Here is a 25,951-nt window from a genome sequence, read left to right as displayed (position 1 = left end):
CCCTATTATTTGGAGTAAATGAAGCGGAACTTGAGATCTTTTGAAACATACAGTCGAAACTAAACAGAATGGGAAACGGCCTGTGTACTGATTTCTGAAGGCCCTCAAACAAAATATAGTTCAAACAATGACGAATATGACCTTTGGACTCTTAATTCTTTTTGGTGATAGGGAAACCCCCTTTGGTTTACCTATTCCCCCCCCCCCCCTTGTTGATGGGACTATCACGGAGGAGGTAGCAAAATCAATAGATGCCAAAGTGGACGGGCAGAATTTGCTTAGTTTGTCCTCGATAAAGCAGTCTGATAAACCTATTACACAACCATAATACAGCTGCACTAAGTGAAGAGTAAAAACTTAGTAAGAGGAAGTCATTATTTTTGTGTGATCTCAAATAACATGAAGTGTTTACATACTGTGCCAATAATTTGTTTCCTGCATACTTCTTCCGACTTTTGATAGAAGAGAATAACGTTTTTATTTTATTTTGGCACACTGCATTTGTTATGCCTCTGCTGACATTTTAAAACATTTTCAACATCTAAGACGGTCCCTGTATGACTAGTAGAAAAGTTTAACTTTACATCAGATCGTACCACTTTTCAAAGGGGGTACTGCATTATTTTAAACGGGATTATTGTTTAGTTAAATTACTTCACGTGAGTTAAGAATTATAAAGGACATTGAATGCTTTATTTTATTAATTTATATGTAAAAATAATAGCAAGTAAGTAATATTTGTCAACTAGATTGCAACTTTGATTAAGTTTTGCTTCTGTATCCACCCTGTAAAAATGCAACATTCCAAAAGTTATTTCCGGGTGGTGTGACGTCATAGATTTGTCGTCTGCTTTTAGTTTTGCATGGTCGAGTGGTCGAAGTGGTGTGCGTCTGTTTCGTCTTCCTCTTTCTTGCTGTTTTTTTGCCATTTTGTGTAAATTACCTACTGTGTTGGTATGTGTGAGTGTACACCGTGAGGATCTAGGTAAGGGCAAAACATTCGTATTTTATCAGAAACACGTTCAGTAATTCTTAAAAGGTTTGTCTATTTCGTGTGGTGTGTTTGTGTGCACTCATCATCATCATCATCATGTATGTAGATGTACACAAGGTACATGACGTACTCCTAGAACTATGAATGAGAGGTTCGTTCGGCTATCTAGAACTATGGAGGTTCGTTCGGCTATCGTCTCTCAGTATAAGGCCGTGTCCGAAACGGCGACTTCGGCTACAGCTACGGCTAGATCGCGCGCATCTGCCTATTCTTCAACACTGGTAGACGCGCTGATCTAGACGTAGCTGTAGCCGAAGTCGTCGTTTCGGACACGGCCTAAGAGACGATAGCCGAACGAACCTCATATAGTTCTAGTAGTACATGACGTAGGAATTAATAGTAATGTAATACATAGCCAGTGACTCAACAGTGCATAATAAAGACAGTAATAATAATAAAGTGCCTAGCTATAAGCTGGCTAGTGCCAGTGGCAGTCATACTCCAACAACCATATTGTCTACTATACTACAGTTCAAAACTGACTGCCAAATGTACAAACGTCATATTTTATTGTCATCATTGGCGGATACTTCAATGTTGTTAGAGTTAGCTGATTCTGTAACTGCCCTTCAGTGTCAGGAGTGTCAATGCTGAATGTGGTTAGCCTAGGTTGGACTGCTCCGTTGCATAGTGGCACTGACTGACGTCCTACAAGGGCTATATTATAATGAGTCGACTGGGGTGTGTGTTTCAAGGCAATGCATACAGTGCCCACAGCGCCGTAGAACACAACCATGACAACTGGATTTATTCATTAATCAACCGTGTTGGATTCAAGATCTAACCTTCCCTATTCTAGACTGAGACTGAGACCGAGACCAAGACCGAGACCAAGATTAATTACTTTTTACACTTTGCAAACAATTTTTAAGTAAAAGTTTGCGCAAGTGAGGGGGCCCTCAATTCAACAAGGATGTGCCTATTTCATGTATTAAAACTTTGACAAACCAAAGTGAAACTAGAAACTTAGGTTAATCTTATGATAACATCCTTAAAGTTTTACCTGTCAACCTGAAACTCTGGCTTTTCTAAAAATATTTTTTTGTTTCAACTTCTGGTTTGAAGTGGAAGACAAATCGGGTCGCATCTGTAGTTTCAATCGATTAGCTGATTCCTTTTTTTTTTTTTTTTTTACATGGACAATGAAACATCTATTATACATGGGCAAAGATAACTTCCAAAATATAAACTTAATTTTGTTTCATAAAACTTTGTAATTAAAATTAAGACTATACGCTAGTGCTTGTACCATAAACCAAAAACGGCTATTCAAATAACCAACTTCAAACACTTTGGAGTTTTGAAAAAGTCTTGGTAAGGTCTCAGAAGAGGCTATTTCTGGTAAATTTTCCGACAACAAAACAGTGTTAAACTGAGTGCAGTCAGACAACATGTCGAATGTTGCTAAGGTAGGCATAAGCGCACATAAACAAGCTTTGTTTACATACAGGTGTTGACCAAGGTTGCTGTCTTGAGACAATATTTTTCAGGTCCAGTAAATTTTGAGGTCTTGAAATGTCTCAGTCTTGTGCATAGCCCCAATTTCGGTACGCAAATTTGCGTGCTTACTGTAGCAGAAAAATTGCTAAGGTGAAAGCATATTTCACAGGTTAGCAGAAGAATTGGGCGGGCTTATTGCATTGTGGCGTCATATGTTTTCGTGTGGTAAGCACCAGAAGGTTAGCATGTCTGTTTGTGTGCTTTCGGTTAAGCAGCGTTATGAAGTGCAATCGCAAAGTAAGCACAAAATCGACCGCTAAGCAGCGCTATGAAATTGGGCCCAGGTCTCAAACAGTCTTGGTCCGAGACTTTGCAGACATCCATTTTTTATTTAACACATATGTCCGTTTAAAAGCAAAACACTAAAACCATGGTGCTTCAGATGGGGTGTATGGAGCCATTGTCTTGTGTGCTGTGTAATGCAAGTAAAATAACCCAGTGCACTTGTCGAAAAGAGAAGGGGTTTTTCCCTGTGACCAGTGTTCTTGGTATGATTGGCTGCATATTGCGCCACCTTGTAAACCATTCATGATGCTACGTCAAATGAGGAGGTCTCATAATTCAGATGTAGTCCGACACACCTTGCAAGAAAAATAATGAATGTTGAGGCACCTTGAGCGTCACTGAGTGACTGGTTTTAGCACTCCATGATCGTATGTTAGAAGCCACTATTATTATTTGAAGATGGTTGTTTTTTTTAATACCACTTTTGGCTGATGTTGCCTGTATCACCAGGCAATTCATCACCAGCAGCACAAGTTGTATCTTTATTGTTAACAACTTTGTGTCACAAAAATGATCCATTGGATTTAATGTATTTGTCGTCAGCTAACAACAGGCAGGGTTTACGTAGTCATTATACAAATCTTGGAACATTATACACATAAACCATGCATTATTAAGCTGTGTATGGCCAGTAGAAAATGATACATTCGTGGGATGTAGTCCTAATTTCCAAACAAAAAAAGTGTACTGGAAAATATTATCGCGTTTTTGTTTCCTTTGTGTTTACTGTAAATAAATTATTGTATTTTTGTCGTAGATAATATTTTTAGCATACAGTGTAATTATAATCGATAATAGTTTCCTTCAATAACATGGATGGGGGTGGGGAGGGGAGCTGGAAGGTGGCAAGGGTTAAGGGACCTTGTCATAAGATCTCTCTAACCCTACCACCCAACATCACTGCCTGGTACATCATTACTATTAATAATAAATAACAACCCTGACAATAGAGTACTTGGGTTCAGAGAACTAGCACGTATCTAAGGTAAACACCCTCATACCACAATAATATCATTTTGTTGAACTCATGATTAGTCAGCTATTTCACAACATGGCTGTAAGAATGATACTACCAGACTACATGAATGCAGTGCTAAAGGTCACCAGATAAGGTCTAAACAAATAATGTTGATGCATTGTATGATCTACCCTTACTGACGAGGGGAATATACATTTTGCATACATCATTATGGATGTAAAAAAAAACATTAAAACACTTTTTTTTTCTGACACTTTCGGTACAGACATTAAAACAATATCAATTCTCAATATCGAGAAATTTATGGAATTGTTTTAAACACATCTCATGACACGGCGAAACATGCGGAAACAAGGGTGGGTTTTCCCGTTATTTTCTCCCGACTCCGATGACCAATTGAGCCTAAATTTTCACAGGTTTGTTATTTAATATATAGAAGTTGTGATACACAAAGTGTGAGCCTTGGACAATACTGTTTACCAAAAGTGTCCAATGGCTTTAAGTTAGGCTGAGAAGAAATCGGTACTTATTCATATAGCTCATGAAGCTGTGACATTCTTCATATAAAAAAAGATGGAAAGACTGATTACACACATGATACAATGTTTAAAGTTTTTATTTTCATTTTGTGTTTGCAACCATACCATAATTTCCTTGTTCTTAGTGTTTCCTTGTTCTTGTTCCTGGCTGATGAACTGAGCAAGAAAGTACAAATTTCATCTTGTATTTTAATCAGGGAATAAAAGGCAAAATTTACAACGACAGGGTTGTTGTCGTGCGATAAAGGTCCGATAAAGGCCCGAGCTCAAGGCGAGGGCCTTAAATATTGCCTGGCCATGACCTTGCAAGGTTTTAAATAGTAGTTTAAGAGCGAGTAACTATTCTTATATTCCCATTCATAAATGTCTTTTTGGTTTTCCGATGTCCTTGAGCTCCGTACGTATGTGTGTCACATTTTCATGACTGAGACAGTTTTCGAATATTGGTGCGTGTAGTATGCATCCTCATATTCATGGGCTAAAATGGCACGGCGAGATTGATCACCCATGGGAACAAGTTTGTGGGCTAACCCCCACAAATATATATCCAAAAACAACCAGTTATATTCGAATCTAGCTAGTCATTTAACCGCTTAAACACCCCCACGTGACAAGCTCTCCCCCAATAGGATTAGCAAACTGAGCCGTTTATGAATGTATAATTAATTTTCAAACTTACAAAAAACCAGCACTCAGTCTTGGAAATTACGTTTTTGATCCGTGTAAACCTTCAGAGCAAAGTTGGTGGTCCCCTGGCAAAAAATGAGGTGCCGCCTTGTTAATAGAAGCCTTAGGTGTTTTTTCAATTAATTAAAATAAAATTCACAAAATCTGGCCTTTTTCTACCCCAATGTTCCATGGGGGCGGTAACAAGAAACTGTATCAGCGAACTTTCATTGACCAAGGCCCTAATCATGGTTGTCATGGTTTTTAAAATAACTTGTGTACTATACTTCGTCTTGTTCATGCCTTCGTCACTACGAGACTTGATTCCTGCAATTCACTTCTGTATGGACTCCCCGATAAAGATCTTGCTAAAATTCAACGTGTACAGAACACTGCTGCTCGCCTCGTTTCTTGTCTGCCTCGTTCTCACCATATTACACCTGTACTAATGCAATTTGCATTGGCTCCCAGTTAAGTTTCGAACAGTTTACAAAATTCTTCTGTTAACTTTCAAGGCTCAAACATGTCAATCTCCTGCTTATTTATCTGAACTTGTTCATCATTATTCCCCTACTCAGACTCTACGATCATCTCAACAGTCATTGCTTTCTGCTACTAGAGCTTCTTCCATTTTTTATGGCCACAGATCTTTTTCTTACGCCGCACCGTTTCTTTGGAATAGTCTTCCTGTGCATATTCGCCAAGCTAATACTTTACAATGTTTTAAGTCCTTGTTGAAAACTCATTTGTTTAAAGCTTCTTTTTTGTAATTTGCCTATTTGTATCTTGTATATTTCTCTAATTGTTTATTTTATTGTTTCTGTAATGCGCTTAGAGGCTTTTGCATTAGGCGCTTTACAAATGTCTTATTGTTATTATTATTATACTTCTTCCTGATTCTGCAGAAAGTTCCCTGAGAAGAAACCAATTTTTGTATGTTCTGATGAACAATTTGAAAATCTCCCTGACTATGGAAAAGTTTCTTCTGTTATGTTGAGTGTTATTCTAATCTCTCTGATTTAGTGTAAATTTGCATCGGGATAAAGAATGTTTTTTTTTTTTTTCGCTGCTAAACTATTGGATTCAAACTGCCTCTACATGTAGTTTTCAGGGAACCTTGATGGTCTAGTGGTAAGACATCTGCTCTAGAATTGCAAAGGTTGTGGGTTCAAGTCCCACCCAACTAAAGGGTGGATTTTTTTCACAGAAATCAGAAAAGAAGGTCTACTGAATATACATGGTTTATAACACAAATCAGTGTATGTGTAAAAACAAATAATCTCCAAAAAAAATAAAGTATGTTGGACAAAATCTCCCTGATTAGATTGCAAGATACAAATGCTGGCAGCTCTGTGGATGCAAACTAAAAGCTTTTAAAAGGATTTTGTGCATGGTAATATTGATATTATAAATGGTAGTTCCTATTTGTGAGTTTTCCTGGTTTAGTTCCATTTGAGTAAACAGGATAAGCCAACTTTTGTGTATGTTCTGGATCATTGAAACTAACTTGAAGTTAGTGCCTTGAAGTTTACAAGAAACCTCTCAAAATGTGAATGCTCAATGGTTGATTGTTTTAAGACACACTTTTCCAACATTTTAGTGCCAGAATTTATTTGCTTATTGTTCTGTTTCTTTTAAAGCGCTGTGGTACCTAATGTCATAGCACTCTAAATATGCCTGCTTCTATTACTTGAGTTTTGCAGTGAAGAATTACATTATTCAGCAAGTACAAACTAGAAAGAAATTGATTGCAATAAATTAATGCATTATTATGACTTTTTGAAGATTCTGAGCTGTGCTTCTGGTACTGTTTGGCTTGTGCCATTTAAACATGAGGCATCAAAATAACTTTCAGTATGGAGGTATAACAAAACAGTCTTTATTTTGTGGAGCCCGTTGAAATTTGTGTCTAGATTTTGTGCATGAAACATGTGAGGCGATTGGTAGTTACCTATCACTATGTTCTGAAAGTTCAACACTAAAAACATATCGGTACTTATTGTATAAGGACAAGAGCTAAGAAAGGATGTTGTATTATTTATTTATTTACATTAAAAATAGAGTTTTGTTTGCATTTCAATGTTACAGAAAGCTGCAAGGAATTCAGCATAAACTCTACGTGGTGACCACAAAAGGAAGATTTAATGAGGTTGAGTATGGAGGCCCAGAGGAGCCATGTAACCATCTGGTTGGCTGTATGTTTGATCCTGCTGGGATTATTAAGTAGTGTTGTATCAGCTGAATGGCAAGGAGATCTGTCATCTTATCACATTGCTTCATTCAGTAATCCTCATCCTCCTAGACCTCTCAATGATCCATCTGGTAACCACAATGCTAAATTCAATCATTTCACTCTATCTGGCCCTGATGGAGCTGTGTATGTTGGAGCTGTCAACTACTTATACAGACTAAATAGTTCATTGAATCTGCTACAGAATGTTAGTACATGTCAAGAACTAGGAGAGGATAGATGTGATATATTCACCAACTACAATAAAATCCTGATATTAGATAATCAGAATCGGTTGATTACATGTGGAAGTGAGAATGAAGGAAAGTGTCAGTTCAGGAATCCAGATGATTTGACTGGTGTGTTGTTTCAACCAGAGTCTAGTGTTGCTGGTTTTGGAGAGTTGTCTACTGTGAGTTTGATTGCACCAGGAACTGATGGACCAATGGGACCAGGGCCAGATGGAGGAGACTGGTTGTATGTAGCTGTGACTTACTCCAATGAGGAGGTTGGGTATACACAAATCCCACCAGTCAGCAGAAGAATCCTTAATAGTACAGATGTGTTGTTGATATCTCCATCAGGCACAGGGTATTCTTCGTTTACTGCATTTGATAATTCTTATAAACAGAACCCATTCCCGTTCAATTATGTAGCTGGTTTCTCATATGAAGGATTCACATACTTCATCACTTCTCAAGAGGAGAATTTTGATTCCAATGTCTTTGTTTCTAAAATGAACAGAGTCTGTCAGACCAGTCCATCCTTTGACTCTTACACAGAAATCACCCTACAATGCCAAGGATCAGATGGTAGTGTGTACAGTTTGGTACAAGCTGCTCATATTGGCCCAGCAGGTCAGGATCTTGCTGTATCATTAGGTTTGAATGCTGAGGACATGGTGTTGTATGCTGTGTTTGCTAAGAATGAAGGAGCTGATGGGACTAGTGATGTACCTATTGATCAGTCAGCATTGTGTGTGTATAAGATGAGTGATATTTTAGATGCCTTCAAGGAAGCAGTCAGGGGATGTATTGAAGATGGAGATGGCTACTTAGTGAAGTACTTGTTCGGATCCAGATGTAATACATTATCAGTGAGTATATGGCCACTAAGTTTGGGTCTCAAGTTATGTGCAAAATTAAGATGAGGGAAATCAAAGATACCTTCAGTGAAGCCTAAAGGAAGGTTTAATTAAAGCAATATTATAAAGAATTTAAATTTTTCTTTCCTAAAACATTTGTAAGACCAGAAAGACGACTTTAAATGATAAATTTGAAAATAATCATACAATTGTCCACTTGTAACAAGTATGTGTTTTTATTATATTGTTTGACATGTCTCTAAACCAGGAAATTGACAATTTGTTTTATGTATAGTATATACAGATATCCTAATTGTATTAGTTATTTCTCAATTAAGTTAATTAACTAAACAACAATAATATTTCAATGTTACTTTTGTAAAAATATTATTGGTTTCCTCAAACACAAGGAAAACATAAATCATGATATTTTTAATAGTTATTTTTGTCTTGGACAGAATAATACAGTTGCGTTTGTTTTTGTATTGTCTTGCTCCCTTTGGTTAGAGCTGTTGTAAAAACTAAATTTGTATGGATTGAGACTAATCATTGATATTTTTCTTGTCTAGGTTGGTCCAGATCCATTTCTGTGTCATCCTATTGAAGGGGACATCCAACCATACAAGTATGCTAAAGGCATTAATGTAAAATCATCCATTGCTGTTCTGGAACTATCAGGTATTAGTAGGGCCAATGATTTTCCGTTTCAGAAAAGTGCTAATTCCGTTTGACAAAAACATGAATTCCGTTTCAGGCACAACAAATTCTGTTTCATGTTTTTTAATTAGATGAAAGGTTGTTTAATACCCAGGGAGACACTTATAAACCTAAATTTTGGATAAGTTGCACTGCTGACTTCCTAAATGTTAATTTGAACTGACATTTAAAAAACAAATACTAAAAAAGAATATTTTATTTTATTTTATTAATTTGTATACTGCTGATCGATGCAACAGAAACATGTAACAGCCGTTGCACTGTGGCTGCAGTATCAATGCACATGACATGATAGACTTGATTCCAAGTCTAAAAACTGTGCGGTTGTTTCTCTGCATCAGCCACATTGCATGCATTGTAGGCTAATGGCGGAAGTGTTACCACAATAGGGCGCTATTTCAGCATAATCACAGACTTGGGACCAAGTCTATGGCTTTGGCGACAGAATGTTGAAAGTTTACGGTTTTATTTTAGACCTTTCCGAGATGAAAAAACATTGTATGTGTTCTTATAGATCATAGGTAAGCTAGTTTGTGTATAATTGTTGGTAAAAGGGAGGGAGAAAATGCAATTTTGGGTGAAAAAAAATATGTAAAAAAGGTGCCTTGAATAATGCCCTCCGCATGTTAACAACGTGTGTACTGGATGGAAATTGCATATACTAATCAAGTTGAATAGAATGATCCACGGTTACGATATCGTACTTTTTAATGGTCTGATTTCTGATGCTTTTTTTAGTTTAACAAAAAGATCCTTTGTAAAAAATGCAATTGCAATAGCTTTGGCCTAAAGAACATGAAACTAAAAACAACCTTATTTTTCTCTTGAAAATCCCGTTTTCCGTTTCAAAGGGCGAATTCTGCGAGTTCCGTCTGTTTTCCGCGATGGCTGAAAATCATTTGCCCTATATTAGAAACAACTTTAAATTCTTCTAATTCTAGGTTAGTCCAGATGGGTATCTGTGTCATTCTGTTGCTGATGGCTCAAACCTTATATTGATAAAAGCATGCAATATGCATCCATCGCTGTGTTGGAAATCTCATGTTCAAATGAAACAAAGCAATGTTTTTAATAAACTGTCATAGGCTTATTAGTTTTCAGTAGCGTTTGCTTTTTGAAAATTCAATACACATGAAAAAACTATTATTGTCACTAACAAAGTACCTTCTATTCATGTAGTCAGGTGCTATTCATATTGTAAGATTCAATAGCAATTTTTTTGTTATATTCCACATTCTATATTACTAAGGCTGGGTGATATAATTCATCAGTAAATGGTTGTTAAATCTAGCCTGTAATAGTCTGATATTTAATATACATTTATTTACAGACACTCTGATGTCCTCCATCATTACAACCACTGAGATGAACCACACTGTAGCAATCATTGGATCTGACTCGAGTGGGGAGCTTTTAAAAGTAAGTCTGTTTTTGTGAACAAAATACTTTTTTACACCTTAAAAAAACACAAAAGAAGAAACCGATTCAAAGTTCAAGCTTAGCACGATTTTTATTGCTAATCTTAGAAATCCAGACTAAATGCTTTCATGAGATGATTCACATCTTTTTAAGCTATTTATACAGAATTATGTGTCAATTCATTCAATTATGCTTTCTTTTATTAAAGGGAATAACAGATTAATACAAGGTTTTGAACATTCACTTCAAACTGACAGGGTTGTCACTGTGTGATAAGGGTGAGGCCCTTTATTGAATGGCCACAGCCCTAGAAGGGTTTAAAAGAAAATTCAAGACTATGAGTCACCCTTCTTTTTTTCCCATTCATAAATACCTTTCCATTGTCAACAAAACTCATTAAAATTTCAGAACAAACCTCACTGTTAAGCCTCATCTTACCTCAACTGTCCTTGTTGAATTTTTCATGTTTTGTGCTATAGTAGCTCCTTGCGCCAGTTTCGAACTTGCACAGTTAAATTTTAAACTATTAGACACAAGTTTCATACATGCACAGGACGAGCTAAACAACCTACCAACTTAACTCTTCATGAAATATGCACAATCATGGCACTAATCCAATTGCGCCCTCTTTGCCACAAGTTTGACATACTCTGACTATGGTTGCACATTTAACAAGCCTAGTGATCTCCTTTTGGCCAATCAGAACGAATAAACTTTTCGGGGTATTTATGAATGGTGGATAGATACATGTAAAAACTAGCAAGCCTCTGTTTTGTCTGTGTTACAGGTTCACATCCAGAGCAAGACCTCAGCCAGACTGTATGAGAGAGTAGACCTTGATATTACTGGATCAGTTCTTAAAGATGTCAAGATTAATGATACAACAAGAGAGATGTACATACTCACTGAACAAAAGGTACATTTTAATGATAAGTATGTAATGTCAAACTGTCTACGTTTTTCCTTGAAAGATCTTAAAAGATTCAGCAGGGAGTAGAAAATAGTTTTCATCATTCTACATTTCTATTCTATTTCATCTGGATGTGAAATTCCTAACTACTTTTTTTTCATATTTTGAATTATTTTCCGTTCGAACAATACAGTTTTTGAAGATGCGTGTTGAGAATTGTGGTCAGTATACAACGTGTGAGACGTGTATTGGTACGAATGCAGGGATGGATGGAGACCCATACTGTGGCTGGTGTACTCTGCAAAGACAGTAAGTATTGTATCTTGTACGAATAAGATGTTGTGTTGAATTGTGGCTAGTACACATGATGGAGAACCTGAGTTTGTATACCCTGCACTAGACCAGCAGGCACTGGATACATGTATTCCCTAATTCATGCCGGGCGATGTCCATTTTGTATTTTCTTGTCACATTGGGTGCGTTCGATTAGCTTCGTGTGGCGTTTTCTTTTTCCAGGACGAACGTGTGCAGATAACTACCCACGTTCGTCCTGGGAAGAAAAAAAAAAACGCCACACACAGGGGTCAACCCAGGGAAGCTAAACGAACGCACCCATTGGATGACCAGAGCAAAGGCCACCCATACTTACCTGCGAGGCGGGCACACAGCATTCACTCTCAGTGCAATTCTTTGTTTCTCCCACACAACGAGAACAGGCTGTGGTATCAAAATGCTGGAATTCTGCCATATGTGTGATTGGGTAATCCCCTTTTATGGACTTGCATTGTAATAAAGGAAATATGTAGCCTCCAGAGTCTTCAAACATTGTATTCCCCCATTATGTTTTGGAGGCAAGTCCAATCAGACCCAGCATCCAGCACTGAATCCCTGCGATTGATCCAATCAGCACTGTGTCTCATGGCCAAGGTTTTGCTATTCAAAGTATTTTTTAAAGAGGAAAACAGAAATCCTAGACTTGTGGACAAGTCGTTAAATCGGCCCCACGCGCTGAGATAGCGCTCTTGCGAGATCACTGCTCTCGCGCGAACTGATGGCTCCCCGATTTCGACTCCTCAAACAGAATTGAAAACATGGAAAATTCTCGGCGCTTACTGTTTAACTTGCAGGTAAAAAGCTGCTTTAATTTTGCTCTCTTTTAAATCCACTGAAAATTCATTCTGACAACTGTGTTTACAGTCCCTGTAGAGTCTTTGACTATGGTTCTTTTCAAGCAGTTGGTTGAGTTATCAATGTTTAATTTTTTATTTATATAGATGCACCCTGTATTCCGAATGCAAGATGCCTGATGTGTCTACCCGATGGTTAGACTACAATACTGCACAGTGTATTGAGATAACCAATGTGGATCCTTATAACAATCTACCAATCACTGTTACAGAACAACAGGTAAGAGTAATGTATTTCTGCTTACCGACATGTTCATTTCATTTGCGCATTTCCATACAGCTGCTTGGCTCAAAACAACTTGCCAATACAGGAAGTACTACTTGGCAGAAGTTGGCATTCTTCCGCAATGATATCAATATTGCATGATTGTGGTTTTATGAATTTAGGTTAAGTGGCTTTTTGATCTGAATATCCCACTTCCCTTTATTCTCACATACATGTACACCTATATCTGTGCCACTAATTTCAGGTTCACTCACAGTGTGAATTATTTAGGCTCACTCTGTAATGGTGAACTATTTAGAAACAATTTACTAGGTAAAAATGACCCTATTAATCGTGTAGCGATGGTGTCGTTTGAGTTGGGGGCGCAAGCCCTCAGCCTATGGACACAAACGCTCTCAAGAAAAGCTTCCCCTGAGAGTTCTTTTTGACCGTTTAAAGTTTGCAGTTATTTGTGTGTAAACAAAAGCTATTGTCAGATGCTCAGAAATACAGAATCAAGTCCCCAAGTCTAATTTAAACTGTGTGAACCATAAAATTAAGACTACGCTTTATCCCCGATGCAAATTTAACATCTATTATATCATTTGCAGTACTCGCTGCACTGCTAAACATAGGATTCGCACTGCCTCTAGCCACCGGGCAATCTCGGTGGTCTAGTTGGTATGATACTGCTCTAGAATTCCAAAGGTCGTGGGTTCGAATCCCACCCGAGCAATATGCCTGTGATTTTTTTAAACAGAACTTGGGTAAGTACTGATGAGTATACAGTGCTAAAACACATCGGCGTATATGGGTAAAAATCAAAATTAATATACGCTGTAGGCTCATATACAAGATGTTCAATTGTATGTTATAATTATGACAACTGTGTATCTTATTTGCTACAAATTGTATTATTTACTAGATTACTGTGAGTGTAGAGCAGTTACCAGACTTACTGACCAACATGACATATGAGTGTTGGTTTGGATCCTACGTATCTCAAGCTACAAAGACTAATGAGGATCTTAGATGTGTCTCCCCACCTGGTAATAGGATACCACCAATTCAACCAGGAGGTAAGTCAAACACTAAACTAGGGCCATTTGTTGCTATTGTTGTTGTTAAAATAAAATAAACATACAACTTTTTATGAATGTTCCATTTTGCAGATGATGCTGTTCAGGTTACACTAAGCATCCATTCCAGTGAAACATCAGTCAGTTTTGTGGATACAAGTTTCTACTTCTATGAATGCTCCACTCATACTTCGTAAGAACATTAATTTCTTCTTCTTTGTTGCAATTTGGTTTGTAAAAATAAAAAGCTTTAATTTTGTTCAAATAACTTTTTATTAAGATTTTTTATTTTGTTGTATTTCTTTTGCCAATTGTTTATATTGTTGTTTTGTATTTGTGTTTGTTGTAGTTGTGTATCTTGTGTTGGTAGTCAATGGGCCTGTGATTGGTGTGTCTTTGAGAATAGATGCACTCATGTTAGTTCTACTTGCTCAGGAGACAATGAAATCATCATTACAGGACAAAACGTAAGATCAAAGATGTTTTCTTTTTTTGAGTTGCTGAAATTTACCAGTTATAAACTAATTTGAGCACTTTAATTTCCTTAAGTAATACATAAAAGAACATCCTATTCCTATCTCTTCAAACATCTTTTTAATGGAGTTGATAAGTTCTTGACACAATTCAAAATAAGGAAATAATTTCTCGTAAATAATTATCTGGTGTGATTTCTTTAGAATCCAGCTTTGTCTTCACCCAAGGGTCCGGGTTCCTGCCCTCAGCTGCTGGCTCAGAATACTGAAGTCCTTCTTCCCAATGGAATTGAAAGAAGTTTACAAGTCATGACTACAAATCTACCTGATCAGACCCAGGTTATTTAATATCTTTATTGATCAATCAGCATTCCACAGCAAAATGAATTTATGTGAAATCTAGGAGAGAATAAATGGAAAATAGAATAGTAATTACCTGTGTTTAAAGACGGAGAAATATAAATGATGTTATGTCTTCGACGTCAAAGGAAAGAGTGACCCTCTGACGTCTTGCGGCCGATGAGGGCGGGCTAATCGGAGTATTTAAAAAGTACCTGGATGTGAATTATTTTACTTGTCACATAGTATTTGTAGAATCACAAATATCTGTGTTTAGACCTTTGTGAAAAGAAGGTAAACCATTAAGTCTAAACAAGTAAAGTTATTAGTATTGAGATAATCAGAACATTAAAAAAAAATACTTTGCAATAGTCAGAGTTTTGCCATTAAAAAAGGGGTTGGCTCACATTAAATAGACATACAGGAAACGTAAAAGGATTGAAAAGATTGAGGAACTAAAAGATATTGATCGCATAAGGCCGAGTAAAAAAACAAACATGTTTAGCGTCTGGGTTTCTCAAAAACAGGAAGGAGGAGGGGCTTTTTATTTTTTATTTTTTATTTCAAGATGGCCGCCATTCTTAATTTTTTTTTCTTCAAATATCCATTGTTTTTTCTACTGCTCAAACACACGATACATAAATTAAACATTTTGGTCAAGATATACAGACAAGACATTCAGATTGTTTTAGCTGAGGTCTTTTCAAATAACCCTTTTTCAAAAAAAAAAGAAATGTGCATAAAAAAAAAAAAAAAAAAAAAAAAAAAAAAAAAGGAGGCAGCCTGTAAAAAGGAGGCGGGCGGGGATGCTAAACACGTTTCTTTTTTTACTTGGCCTAATGAGATAGTGTAATACACCAGACAATAATATTTATACAATTTTTTGTTTAAACGGAAAATACAACAACCTTATTCTCTCTCCTTCAAGATATTGAAAGTCTGGTCTTTTGTTATTGTGGGGGGGTTTTAGGGAAACAAGAACCTCCCTCGTTTGATATCTTTGCACTTACTCCCACTGTCCATTTTCCTTCTTCATTTTTTAGACAACTAGCTTTGAATGTAGCTTTGATATCGAGGGAGTCCGTCAGAGTACAACTGCTCAGCGTAATGATGATACCATCATGTGTGACATGAAAGCTGTAAGTTAAATTATTCCTCTAACCATTACAAAGTACACCATTTTGTTTGATTGGAAAATAAAGTTGTTATAAATCAACCTCATTCCCAGGGGTGATCGATCTCGCCGCGCCATCTTTTCCCAGCATGCCTTGCTGGATCATAACCCCTGGAAGTGTAACTTGAAAATATCCAAATATAAGAGATATTACAATTAGTCCTGTGGTTGATCCGTTCTGTGTTGAGCGTTAGTCGTGCACACGCTGGATGTGCTGTTTGTAATAAAAGTCATGTTCAGTGTTGCGTGACAAAACAAAGTGAATATGTACATCTTTTTTCGGCGTATAGAGCGTTTTGAAGACGCACAGCATTTCAAATTTTGCGTGTATATGATAGCCAATCAAAGACACGGATCAGAGTTTCCCGCCCAGGGGTTAGAGACCTACGCAGAGCTAGCGGGTGATACGGCGCGCTGCCAATGGTAGCGAAGTTGGTTATAAATACACACTCTCTAGACTTTTTAGAACTTCCATGGATTGTTTTCTACTCCACAGTATACCTACACTTCCACTGATGAAGCAGAGCTGATTGTGAAACTGACCATTGAATGGACAGACACCAGTAATAACCCTCACATTCTAGATGACTTATTCAACAATAATGGTGAGTTTGAATCAATAGTTATCTGATGGGGAGTCCTTTTGCCCCTGCCAACCTATACATTTTTCACCCTTAATGGAGACCCCTCTTCTTAACCACTCTATGCCAGTATTAAAGGTTTGGGTACTTTTTGTAACACAAAACACAATGTCCAGTTTTTGAGTAATTAGTAAAACAATGTCACGAATAAATGTTTTACCTGCAAAAATAATGTTCATCTATTGTGACTTGTTTTACTCATTTCTCAAAAACTACAACACCTCAGCATGGTAATATTTTAAGGGAAGCTTTCTACCAACATTATCTTGAAACTGTGTGAGTTTAATGTAAATCTGTGGACATTGTGTTTTGTGTCCTACAAAAAGTACCCAGACCCTTTGAAAATATTGTGTTCCCACATGCATTATTATTTGTCAGAACTTCTTAAGTGACTTGTCAAGGGAAAGACAACAATGTAATGCTAGAATCTCTGAACTTTGGGCTTGCCTCCCATTAAGCCGAATGTAATGGCAAACAAGGTCTGGAATCGGGGGTTTACTTACCGCAGTGGCATAAGAACCTGTAAGGGAGGGTGTTGATTTGCTATTGACTGAGTTAGTTCTCTATTGACTTGATGTTTTGTTTTGTTAAAATTAGGTCCATCCAACATTAATTATGGACACTATTTGTAGGGCCACTGATTTTCCGCGATCGCGGAAAACGGACGGAATTCGCGGAATCCGCCCTTTGAAACGGAAAACGGGTTTTCAGAAAATTTGATTTTTTTTTTTTTTTTTTTTTTTTTCTTGACGCCAAAACTATTGAAATTGCATTCTTTATTAAGATTCTTTTTGTTAAACTAAAAAGGCATCAGAAATCAGACCATTAAAAAGTACGAGATCGTAACCGTGGATCATTCTGTTCTACTTCACACCATCCTCAATGTTTACACACATGATGTACACACGTTGTTAACATGGTTAAGCGAAGGGCATTATTCGCGGCACGTTTTAAACATTTTTTGTTCACCCAAATTGCATTTTCTCCCTCTCTTTTACCAACAATATAATACACAAACTAGCTTACCTATGATCTATAAGAACACATACAATGTTTTTTCATCTCGGAAAGGTCTAAAATAAAACCGTAAACTGTCAACATTCTGTCGCCAAAGCGAAAACAAAATGGCTGACATTTTGTTTGTGGATGGAGAATGGTCACGTCCATAGACTTGTTCCCAAGTCTTTGATCATGCTGAAACAGCGCCCTCTTGTGGATACACTCCTGTCATTAGCCTACAATGTGGCTGATGCAGAGAATCAACTGCAGTTTTAGACTTGGAATCAAGTCTATCACATCATGTGCATTGATACTGCAGTCACAGTGCAACCTTTTTAGAACAGCAGTATACAAAATAATCCACAATTATAAAAAAAAGTATTTTTTTGAAATTTGTCAGTTCAAATGAACATTTTACGAAGTCAACAGTGCAACTTATCGCAAATTTATTTTAATAAGTGTGTCCCTGGGTATTAAACAACCTTTTATCTAATTAAAAAAACATGAAACGGAATTTTTTGTGCCTGAAACGGAATTCATGTTTTTGCCAAACGGAATTTGCACTTTTCTGAAACGGAAAATCAGTGGCCCTATATTTGATCTTGATATGGCCCCAAATTTAAGACCCTGTCTTTTGAAGCAATGACAATTGAGAATTCTTATCTGAATTTTGTTTTGCCACAGCAACACTTTACAAGTGTGGAGTATTGAAGCCAGATTGTAGTCGGTGTGTTACTGCCAGGCCAGAGCTGGAGTGTGTTTGGTGTAATGCTATGTGTGAACTAAGAGAGTCTTGTACAACAGCAGAAGGAGAGTGGGTTACCCACAATAATAACGCCAGCTGCCCTGATCCAATCCTCAAAGGGGTGAGTAGATTTATCGGTTATTGATTTCTATAGCGGGTGAAGTATTAATTAATAGTGTTGCATGACAGATTTTAAATTGTGAATTTAAAGCTGTCTGCCCTGACCTTATCTTTAAAGACACTGGACACTATTGGTAATTGTCAAAGACCAGTGTTCTCACTTGGTGTATCTCAACATATGCACAAAATAACAAACCTGTGAAAATTTGAGCTCAATTGGTTGTTGAAGTTGCGAGATAATAATGAAAGAAAAAACACTCTTGTCACACGAAGTTGTGTGCTTTTAGATGCTTGATTTCGAGACCTAAATCTAATTCTGAGGTCTCGAAATCAAATAACTATTTTGAGTAATTACTAATAGTGTCCACTGCCTTTAAAGAGGTGACTGAACATCAGAACTATTCTTAATTGACAATAACGTTTGGGCTCATATTTTTTTAATGTTTTTACCGTTGTTCGCTCTATAGAACCCGCTGCCAAAACATAGGATTCGAACTGCCTCTAGCTGCCGGGCAATCTCGGTAGTCTAGTTGGTAAGACACTGCTCTAGAATTGCAAGGGTCGTGGGTTCGAATCCCACCCGAGTAACATGCCTGTGATATTTTTTCACAGGACTTGGGAAAGTACTGAGTATACAGTGCTAACACACATCGGTGTATGGGTAAAAAAAAAAAAAAATTAAAATTAATACTATAGAACATTATTGTGATTTTGTTCGACTTAATGAATATTCTCAGATTGATAAATCTATACTAATGTTTTCCTTGAATTTGACAAAACTATTTTGTAATGAGACAGATATCGGTAGAACGAGAAATCCAATACCATAATCATGATTTAACATCAATAAATGGCATCTTGACTTGACGTTTGATTGTTTAGGTGTATCCACTGAGTGGACCAATAGAAGGTAACACCATAGTATCTGTAATGGGTACAGATATTGGCACAGGGTTCCATACTGTACTGAATGTGATGATTGGAGACCAAGAGTGCTATCTGGATGGACTGGAAGCCTTTTATGAAATTGGCCACAGGTAAGAAATTTATCCAACCCATTCCTTGAATCACATGGAAGCCATGAACTCTGTTGCCCTGGTCTTGGCCTTGGTGCCCCTTTAAAAGTTTGAAAACTTACTATTACTCGGTTGGAGATGAGTGTTTGATCACTGTTAAATAGCTAGACCTATTTACTACCCACCCAGGGAGCTGAGATGGTTAAAGATGAAAAAATTGCCCAGTGACCAGGGGTAATAGTGTTTGAGATGCAATGATAATTTCTTTGAAATTGCATGCTATAAATAAGAGCAGTTATCATGTTAATTATGGAGATAACAAATTGAGCATTTCAATACGGACCACTCATACAAATCTTGTTTATACTGTATTTAATGGAATTGTTCTTGTGTGTCTTCTACCGGTGCCTTGTCATTTAGTTTAAATGTTTTACATATGTAGGGTTAGATAGAGGCACTCTGTCTGCTGAAAAGATCAAAACACTACTAATGCCAGCAGAGATAGGATTTATTGTTTGGGCACTGGCGTGGTTACCAGCCTTTTTCTTATACTCTGTCTTGCCCTTTTGATCATTAAGGGGCGCAAATTGAATTGTGTTTATTATGAATTATTATTATTATCATTGTTAGAATATCATAGTCCCTTCATTCTGCATTACAGCTATGTAATCTGACCTTATTCCACAGTGTAAGTTGTCTGACTCAATCAAGAGTTGAAAGTGTGGTGCCGATATCTCTGACAGTTAATGGGTCATCACCACAGGAGAGCTCAGGAAATGTCACATTTGAATATAGGGTAAGTCTGATTGAAGTGGAGTCTAGAGTAATTATAAAGAATGATTTGTGGAATATTAAATTTGCACTTAATTTGAAAATAACTTTCATTTAGCCTTTGAAAAAGACTGCTGTTGAATTGAAATGTGAGCATTTTCTACATAAGATGTCCACCTTTGGCTCTAGAGTATGGTTCAGTGCTCCAGTTTCTCGTATTCGATTAACTTCTGAAAACTTAAGACACGGTGATAGAACAAATGAGGTGAAAGTCTTCCAATGTAGGTTTGAGGGCTGCATGAAAACTTTCTCCATTTGTTTTTTAAAGTTGTCCACAAACAAATCTGGCACAAACATTCTGTTGTCACCCCCCCTCCCCAACCTACCCCACTGATATCCTCATCTTCTTCAAAAACAAGAAAAGGAACTGAATTATTGATTATGGTTGATTATGAGAGTCTACTATTAGTAGGCCTATATAATAATTGTGTTTTGTTCTAATTTTCCTGCTAGGTTCCATCTATTACAAGTTTCAGTCCTCGTTTTGGACCAGCAGCTGGTGGGACTCGTATAACAATCAACGGAATGGCTCTAAGTACAGGACGGAATATTCAGGCATTCATTGGTGATAAAGCTTGCAATATAACAAGGCAAGTAAAGACATAAAAACTGAGGTCCTGTTTCATTTACTTGATGTAGAGCCTGTTATCAGAGATTTTCTTGATTACTCTTTTAGGTTGAGGTCTGATCAGCATCGCATCATTTATTCACAGTTGGTTACAAAAAGTATTTTATAGTGATGTGTCATTGGTTGTATATTTTTTATTTACTTCACAGCCCAGTGACAGAGACTGAAGCAGTGTGCACAAGCTCTGAGGGGCCTGTTGGGCAGACAGAAGTTCTCAAGATGTCTTTTGATGGAGCAGACAAAACAAGCGTGATGTTCACTTTCACTAACAACCCGGTCATTACTGAAGTCAGTCCAACCACCAGTATCTATGCGTGAGTACATCTAAGAACAATATATGTTAAATTGACTGTTGAAATTTTACAACATCTCATTTGTCCACAATTTTCACTGTGTGATTTTAAGGCTGCAGTTTCATGAGTAACTTGTAGCTATATCAGGCTATATTAGGCGATCTGAATGGCCTTTAGAAGGTGTTTTTTTTGCCGCTCTTTGGTTATCCGCAGGCTTGTTCTCTGTAGTCTTATTTTAAGTGGGGTTTTTTTTGTGGAAAATTTACTGGAAATCTCTTTGAAAATTCTGGAAATTTAAAATGTGAAGTATTTATTATTGTTTTCTGACCGGATTAGCTACTTGTATCCTATTATCTTTAACCCTTTGATTTCTTTTTCATTACCCAGTGGTGGTCGGGAGATGGTTGTCAGAGGGACTCATTTAGACACTGCCCAGATGGCTTCACTTGTTGTTACAGTTGCTACACAAAACACCAAAACTAAAAGATCAGTTGGCAGTGATGAACCCAAGAATACCAGTTTTGAAGAGGTGAGTCAACATGCTAAAACATTTGCCAATATTACATTACAAGGAGAATGAAAACATGAACGATAAAATGCACGCCCTCGATTTGTTGAATGAGCGTGGGCGTATTCAAGTGAAGTATTTCAACTAATGGATTGCGTTCCCGTTGGTCGTTATCGTTTTCGTTATCGCTGCATTGTGACTTGGCCTTAGATTCCTTGCCACATTTCTTGCCACATTCTTAGGTCCTATCCCTCTGTCACTCGACCTGGTCTACAATAACCTAGAGCCTCTAAACCTTTTGAGCCTCATTCCAAAAGGAGTGGGGGGGGCGGGTCATTTGCTACATTTGCTCCTATTTGTGGGATGTATTACCGCTGAGCATAAACATCTAGTTCCTGAAGTACTTATAAATCTCAACTTAATTCCAGTATGTTCTCGCTTACTGTAATTGCAATTTCATTGTCATGATCCATCTATGCATTTGTAAGTTATTGTACAGTTTGATGTATTGTATTCTTGTAGGGGCCTTGAGCACTTAAAGATTGGATATGTGCTTATTATAAGTTTTTATCATTACTATTATCATGTAAAAAGCGAAATTCATTAACTTTTTGATTGATAAATGTGTATTTTTAGAGCTGTACTGTGGAAAGCCCAGAGCTCATGCGTTGCAAGACGCCAAATATAACATCAGCCATAAGCAGCTCTTTATCACAACTTAACGTGACCTTTGGCTTCATTATGGACGGTGTGAGTGACCTCTTAACGTGGTCAGAAGACAACGACGTCGACTTGGAGTTCTTTCCTGATCCAGAGTATGATGAGTTTGAGGACGACTTGTTTGAGAAGACGGGAGAATTGATGACGATCACGGTGAGGATTTATCAAGGGTTAATTGATTATTCATAATTCCATTTCATAACACCAATGCAATATCTGTCTAGAACAATTAAAATTGTTGTTTTGCCCCAAGCCTGTACTTGAGGTACTGTATGTACGCTCAATGTTACCTGAGTCCCATAGGCAAACTACTTGAGTTTGTTGTTTGTTTGTGTAGATGATCTCCGAACAAGAGACTGAATGCAAAGTTCAACAAGGGGTATAAGCACCAAGCTAGCAACAGCCAATCTCATGTATTCTTGGTTTAACATCTATGATGATGAATTGCACATATTGGTAAACTGTAAATCAGTAACTAGGAAGAAATACTTATTGTGAAATCAGCAGTTAGCCAAGCCGGATTCAAACTCATAATGCTGTAGTTGCAAGTCCTACAGTCTAACCACCTCGGACCCATGACCACTTTATTCTGATGCAGATATCTTAACCACTAGACCACTGAGCATGCCCAGTCATGAGAGACCAGTTCAAACCCTATAATAGCAGCTGGGACTGTTAACAATTTATGGAATAATTTCCATAAGGGATAACAAATAATATATATGTATCTGTGTTTGTTGTTTTTGTTTATTGTTTGGTTGTCCAGGTGACTACTTTCATTATTAGCAGCGTGTGTATTGAACCTTCTTGAATACACCTGTCCTTTCAGGAGCATTTTTCCTACCTGGAGTACTATCTTCCACAAAGCATAACAATAATTATCGGCTCAATGCACACGCTTACTCAGGGACCCATAACCTTACAAGCTTCGCTTCTTTATGGGTCCCTCCACAGTTTCATGAATGTCCATACTTATTATTCATTCAATTAATCTTATCAAAAAAATATTTATTTCTTAACTTCCAATTTACACTGCCTTTGATTTGATTTTGATTGCGAGTTCGATACTGTGGAAATAAACTGATTGATTGATATCTTGAGTTTTACCGGCGTACACCTAAGTATTGAACTGTTGCACCAATGATTTCACAGCGGCCACAAACGGCTTGTACCAAAATGCTCATAGCAGCCACAGACGGCTGCAAGATCTAACCTACTTCCATTCGACCTAAAAGGTCAAATTCAAGGTCATGACTTGAATTGACATTTTCCAATGGAGCTCTCGTTAACATAGTTTCTATGTTTAAAAACAACTGATTCGTATTTATGTTTTAACTTTCAGGGAAAACGAATCAACAATGCAATCACTGAATCAGAATTAGAGGTGTATGTTGGACCAGTGAGATGTGATGTAAACTTTATTGAAGAAACAGCGCTTGGTTGTAATTTACCTGAGGAAAAACCATCTGCCGGGGACTTCAATGGCCAAGACACAGAGAGAGGTCTTCCTGTGGTCTGGGTAAGTCTTAGGAGAAATCTTAGATGTGATTTACTCAGGAAATATCCATCTGACTTGGGTCAAAACACAGAAATAACAAAATAGTTTTTAAAAGTCTACAGATGTTTCTTGGTAATCATAATTGTGTTATGGAAAGGTTTGCGGTAAGACCATGTAATGACTATCTCAAAATGAGTTGGGGGTTGTTTTGAAAAGAACCGTTGGTTTCAACTCGACGTTTCAATCAGTAGGCTCTGATCGTCTTTTGGAGAAAGTCGTTACGGGATAGTCATTACATGGCTATTACGAGATAGTCATTTAGAGATAGTCATTACATGGTGTTGCCTCAAACCTTTCCATATCGTATTTCCACCATAATTGTGTTGGTGACTTCATGAACTAAAACATTAGCATATTGCACCTTGTTCCTCTCCTCTCTCTGCAGGTAATTCACAGCAATCTAGCGTTCCGTATTGGATACATTAAGTATCCCCCTGTTGATTTGGCACCAATCCTACTCGCATCAATCAGTGGAGCAATTGTGGTGTGCGTTCTCATCATAGCCTTGTGCTTCTTAGCTCAGCTATATGGATCCAAACAAGAAGCTAAACTCATCCAGGAAGATATGAGATCTCTGGAAGAGGATCTTTCGGATGAGATCAAACAAGGTAAAGACGTCCTACAATGAACACATTGCTAAGACATAATTTTTTTGACATCAGGTGTTAAAAAAAAAATAGTTAGTCTTGATGTTCAGCTGTGTTTTATTTTATTTTGGGGTGTTGTGGCTGAATGGTCCAGGGCAGTGGACTCAAGTTCTGAAAGTTCTAAAGGTGGGTTCAAACTCAATGGGTTAAGATGTATGAATATCTAATTCTACTCTTTATGTAAATCCTTCTTGTTCAGCCTTTGCCGAACTTCAGACAGACTTGACAGATTTGACGAGTGACTTGCATGGAATTGGAATGCCATTTGTCAGTCACCGAGAGTACGCCAGTAATATGCTGTTCATTGGGCAAGAGAGACCGGACACTCAGGATAAAGAGGTTAGTGTCTGCCATTCTCTCAACTGCATTTCATTCAGGTTTGACACCTTTTGTTGAGAGCCCTTCCCCAAAACCCACCCTTTCCCTTTCGTGGCCGAGCAGTTAAGAGCACCGAATTCAAACTCTGGTGTTTCTGATCAGCAGAGTGTGGGTTCAAATCCCCAGCTGTGACGATTGTGTCCTTAAGTAAGACACTTAACCATTGCTTTGTCTTTCGGATGGGACGAGAAGCCGTTGGTCCAATGTGTTGTGTAACGCATGTAAAAGAACCAGTACAATTATTGACAAACCACAGACAAGAGGGGGTTACTTCTTACATGTCGAATAATAGGCATCAATGATCTTTATGAGATCGCACTGCTTGTACACGCAGTTGCATTACAGTACTTCTAGCCCCACTTGTAATAGAAGGTACAAGCAAGAGTAATTATAACATTAAGGTATTAAAAGGACACCCAGGGAAAACCCTGGAAAAATGTGCAAGGTCGTAAAAGACCAACTGGACAGGGTTAAGCAAGCCCACCCAACATGACAGAACTATATACATGTGTAGCCAAGGTGGCACCACAATAGTTGTGTTTTGTGTCCAATGAATAATGTATTTTATCTGTGAGTGATAAAAATGAAGATTGTGTCACCTGTTGCAACTGCCACTCACTGACGATTTGTTGTAACCTTTCTCAACATTTTTATTTACTGTTTATTAATGTATATTTGTTGCATATTTTATCTATCCTTCTTTGTATTTTTTAGTACCCAGAGGAAAATGTCCAGAAAGCAATGATGAAGTTTTCCAGTCTTCTTAGCAACAAGGCTTTCTTACTTGTTCTGATTCAGACGTTGGATGCAGAGAGCACCTCAAAGTTACCCATCAGACAAAAGTAAGCCACTTCTTTAATAATACCATATCTTAACTTCAGAGTTAAACGCTTAAAGGAAAAGTTGCAAGTGTAAACTTACTTACTTCTCAAGTGTAAACTTACTTACGATCCAGAATAGACCCGGGTTCTGAGTCCTAGGGAAGCCTCAGCCATTTCTTGGTTAGGCCGAACCAAAGCTATTTAGA

At 37.4% G+C, this 25,951-nt stretch overlaps 1 protein-coding gene across 1 annotated transcript in view; it reads left to right on the top strand.

Moving 5' to 3' along the window:
• The first annotated feature begins 874 nt into the window (after nt 1-874).
• Nucleotides 875-25,951, top strand: part of LOC117306850 (plexin-A4-like) — a 35,939-nt gene continuing 10,862 nt past the window's right edge. The window contains exons 1-24 of the mRNA XM_033791405.1: nt 875-985; nt 7,112-8,349; nt 8,907-9,015; nt 10,385-10,473; nt 11,261-11,389; nt 11,577-11,692; nt 12,658-12,790; nt 13,701-13,854; nt 13,948-14,047; nt 14,204-14,321; nt 14,532-14,666; nt 15,710-15,805; nt 16,337-16,445; nt 18,165-18,346; nt 19,228-19,382; nt 20,049-20,157; nt 20,646-20,782; nt 20,970-21,134; nt 21,501-21,642; nt 22,258-22,494; nt 23,684-23,860; nt 24,285-24,507; nt 24,746-24,885; nt 25,639-25,766. Of these exons, the coding sequence (XP_033647296.1) occupies nt 7,168-8,349; nt 8,907-9,015; nt 10,385-10,473; nt 11,261-11,389; nt 11,577-11,692; nt 12,658-12,790; nt 13,701-13,854; nt 13,948-14,047; nt 14,204-14,321; nt 14,532-14,666; nt 15,710-15,805; nt 16,337-16,445; nt 18,165-18,346; nt 19,228-19,382; nt 20,049-20,157; nt 20,646-20,782; nt 20,970-21,134; nt 21,501-21,642; nt 22,258-22,494; nt 23,684-23,860; nt 24,285-24,507; nt 24,746-24,885; nt 25,639-25,766 (4,265 nt within the window). The 5' untranslated portion in view covers nt 875-985; nt 7,112-7,167. The remainder of the gene's footprint in view (nt 986-7,111; nt 8,350-8,906; nt 9,016-10,384; nt 10,474-11,260; nt 11,390-11,576; nt 11,693-12,657; nt 12,791-13,700; nt 13,855-13,947; nt 14,048-14,203; nt 14,322-14,531; nt 14,667-15,709; nt 15,806-16,336; nt 16,446-18,164; nt 18,347-19,227; nt 19,383-20,048; nt 20,158-20,645; nt 20,783-20,969; nt 21,135-21,500; nt 21,643-22,257; nt 22,495-23,683; nt 23,861-24,284; nt 24,508-24,745; nt 24,886-25,638; nt 25,767-25,951) is intronic.

This window comes from Asterias rubens, chromosome 2 (assembly GCF_902459465.1).
Source record: "Asterias rubens chromosome 2, eAstRub1.3, whole genome shotgun sequence".
NCBI classification, from domain to species: Eukaryota; Metazoa; Echinodermata; class Asteroidea; order Forcipulatida; family Asteriidae; genus Asterias; species Asterias rubens.
The sequence above is the reverse complement of the archived record's forward strand: the minus strand, read 5'-3'. Positions and strand labels throughout refer to the sequence as shown.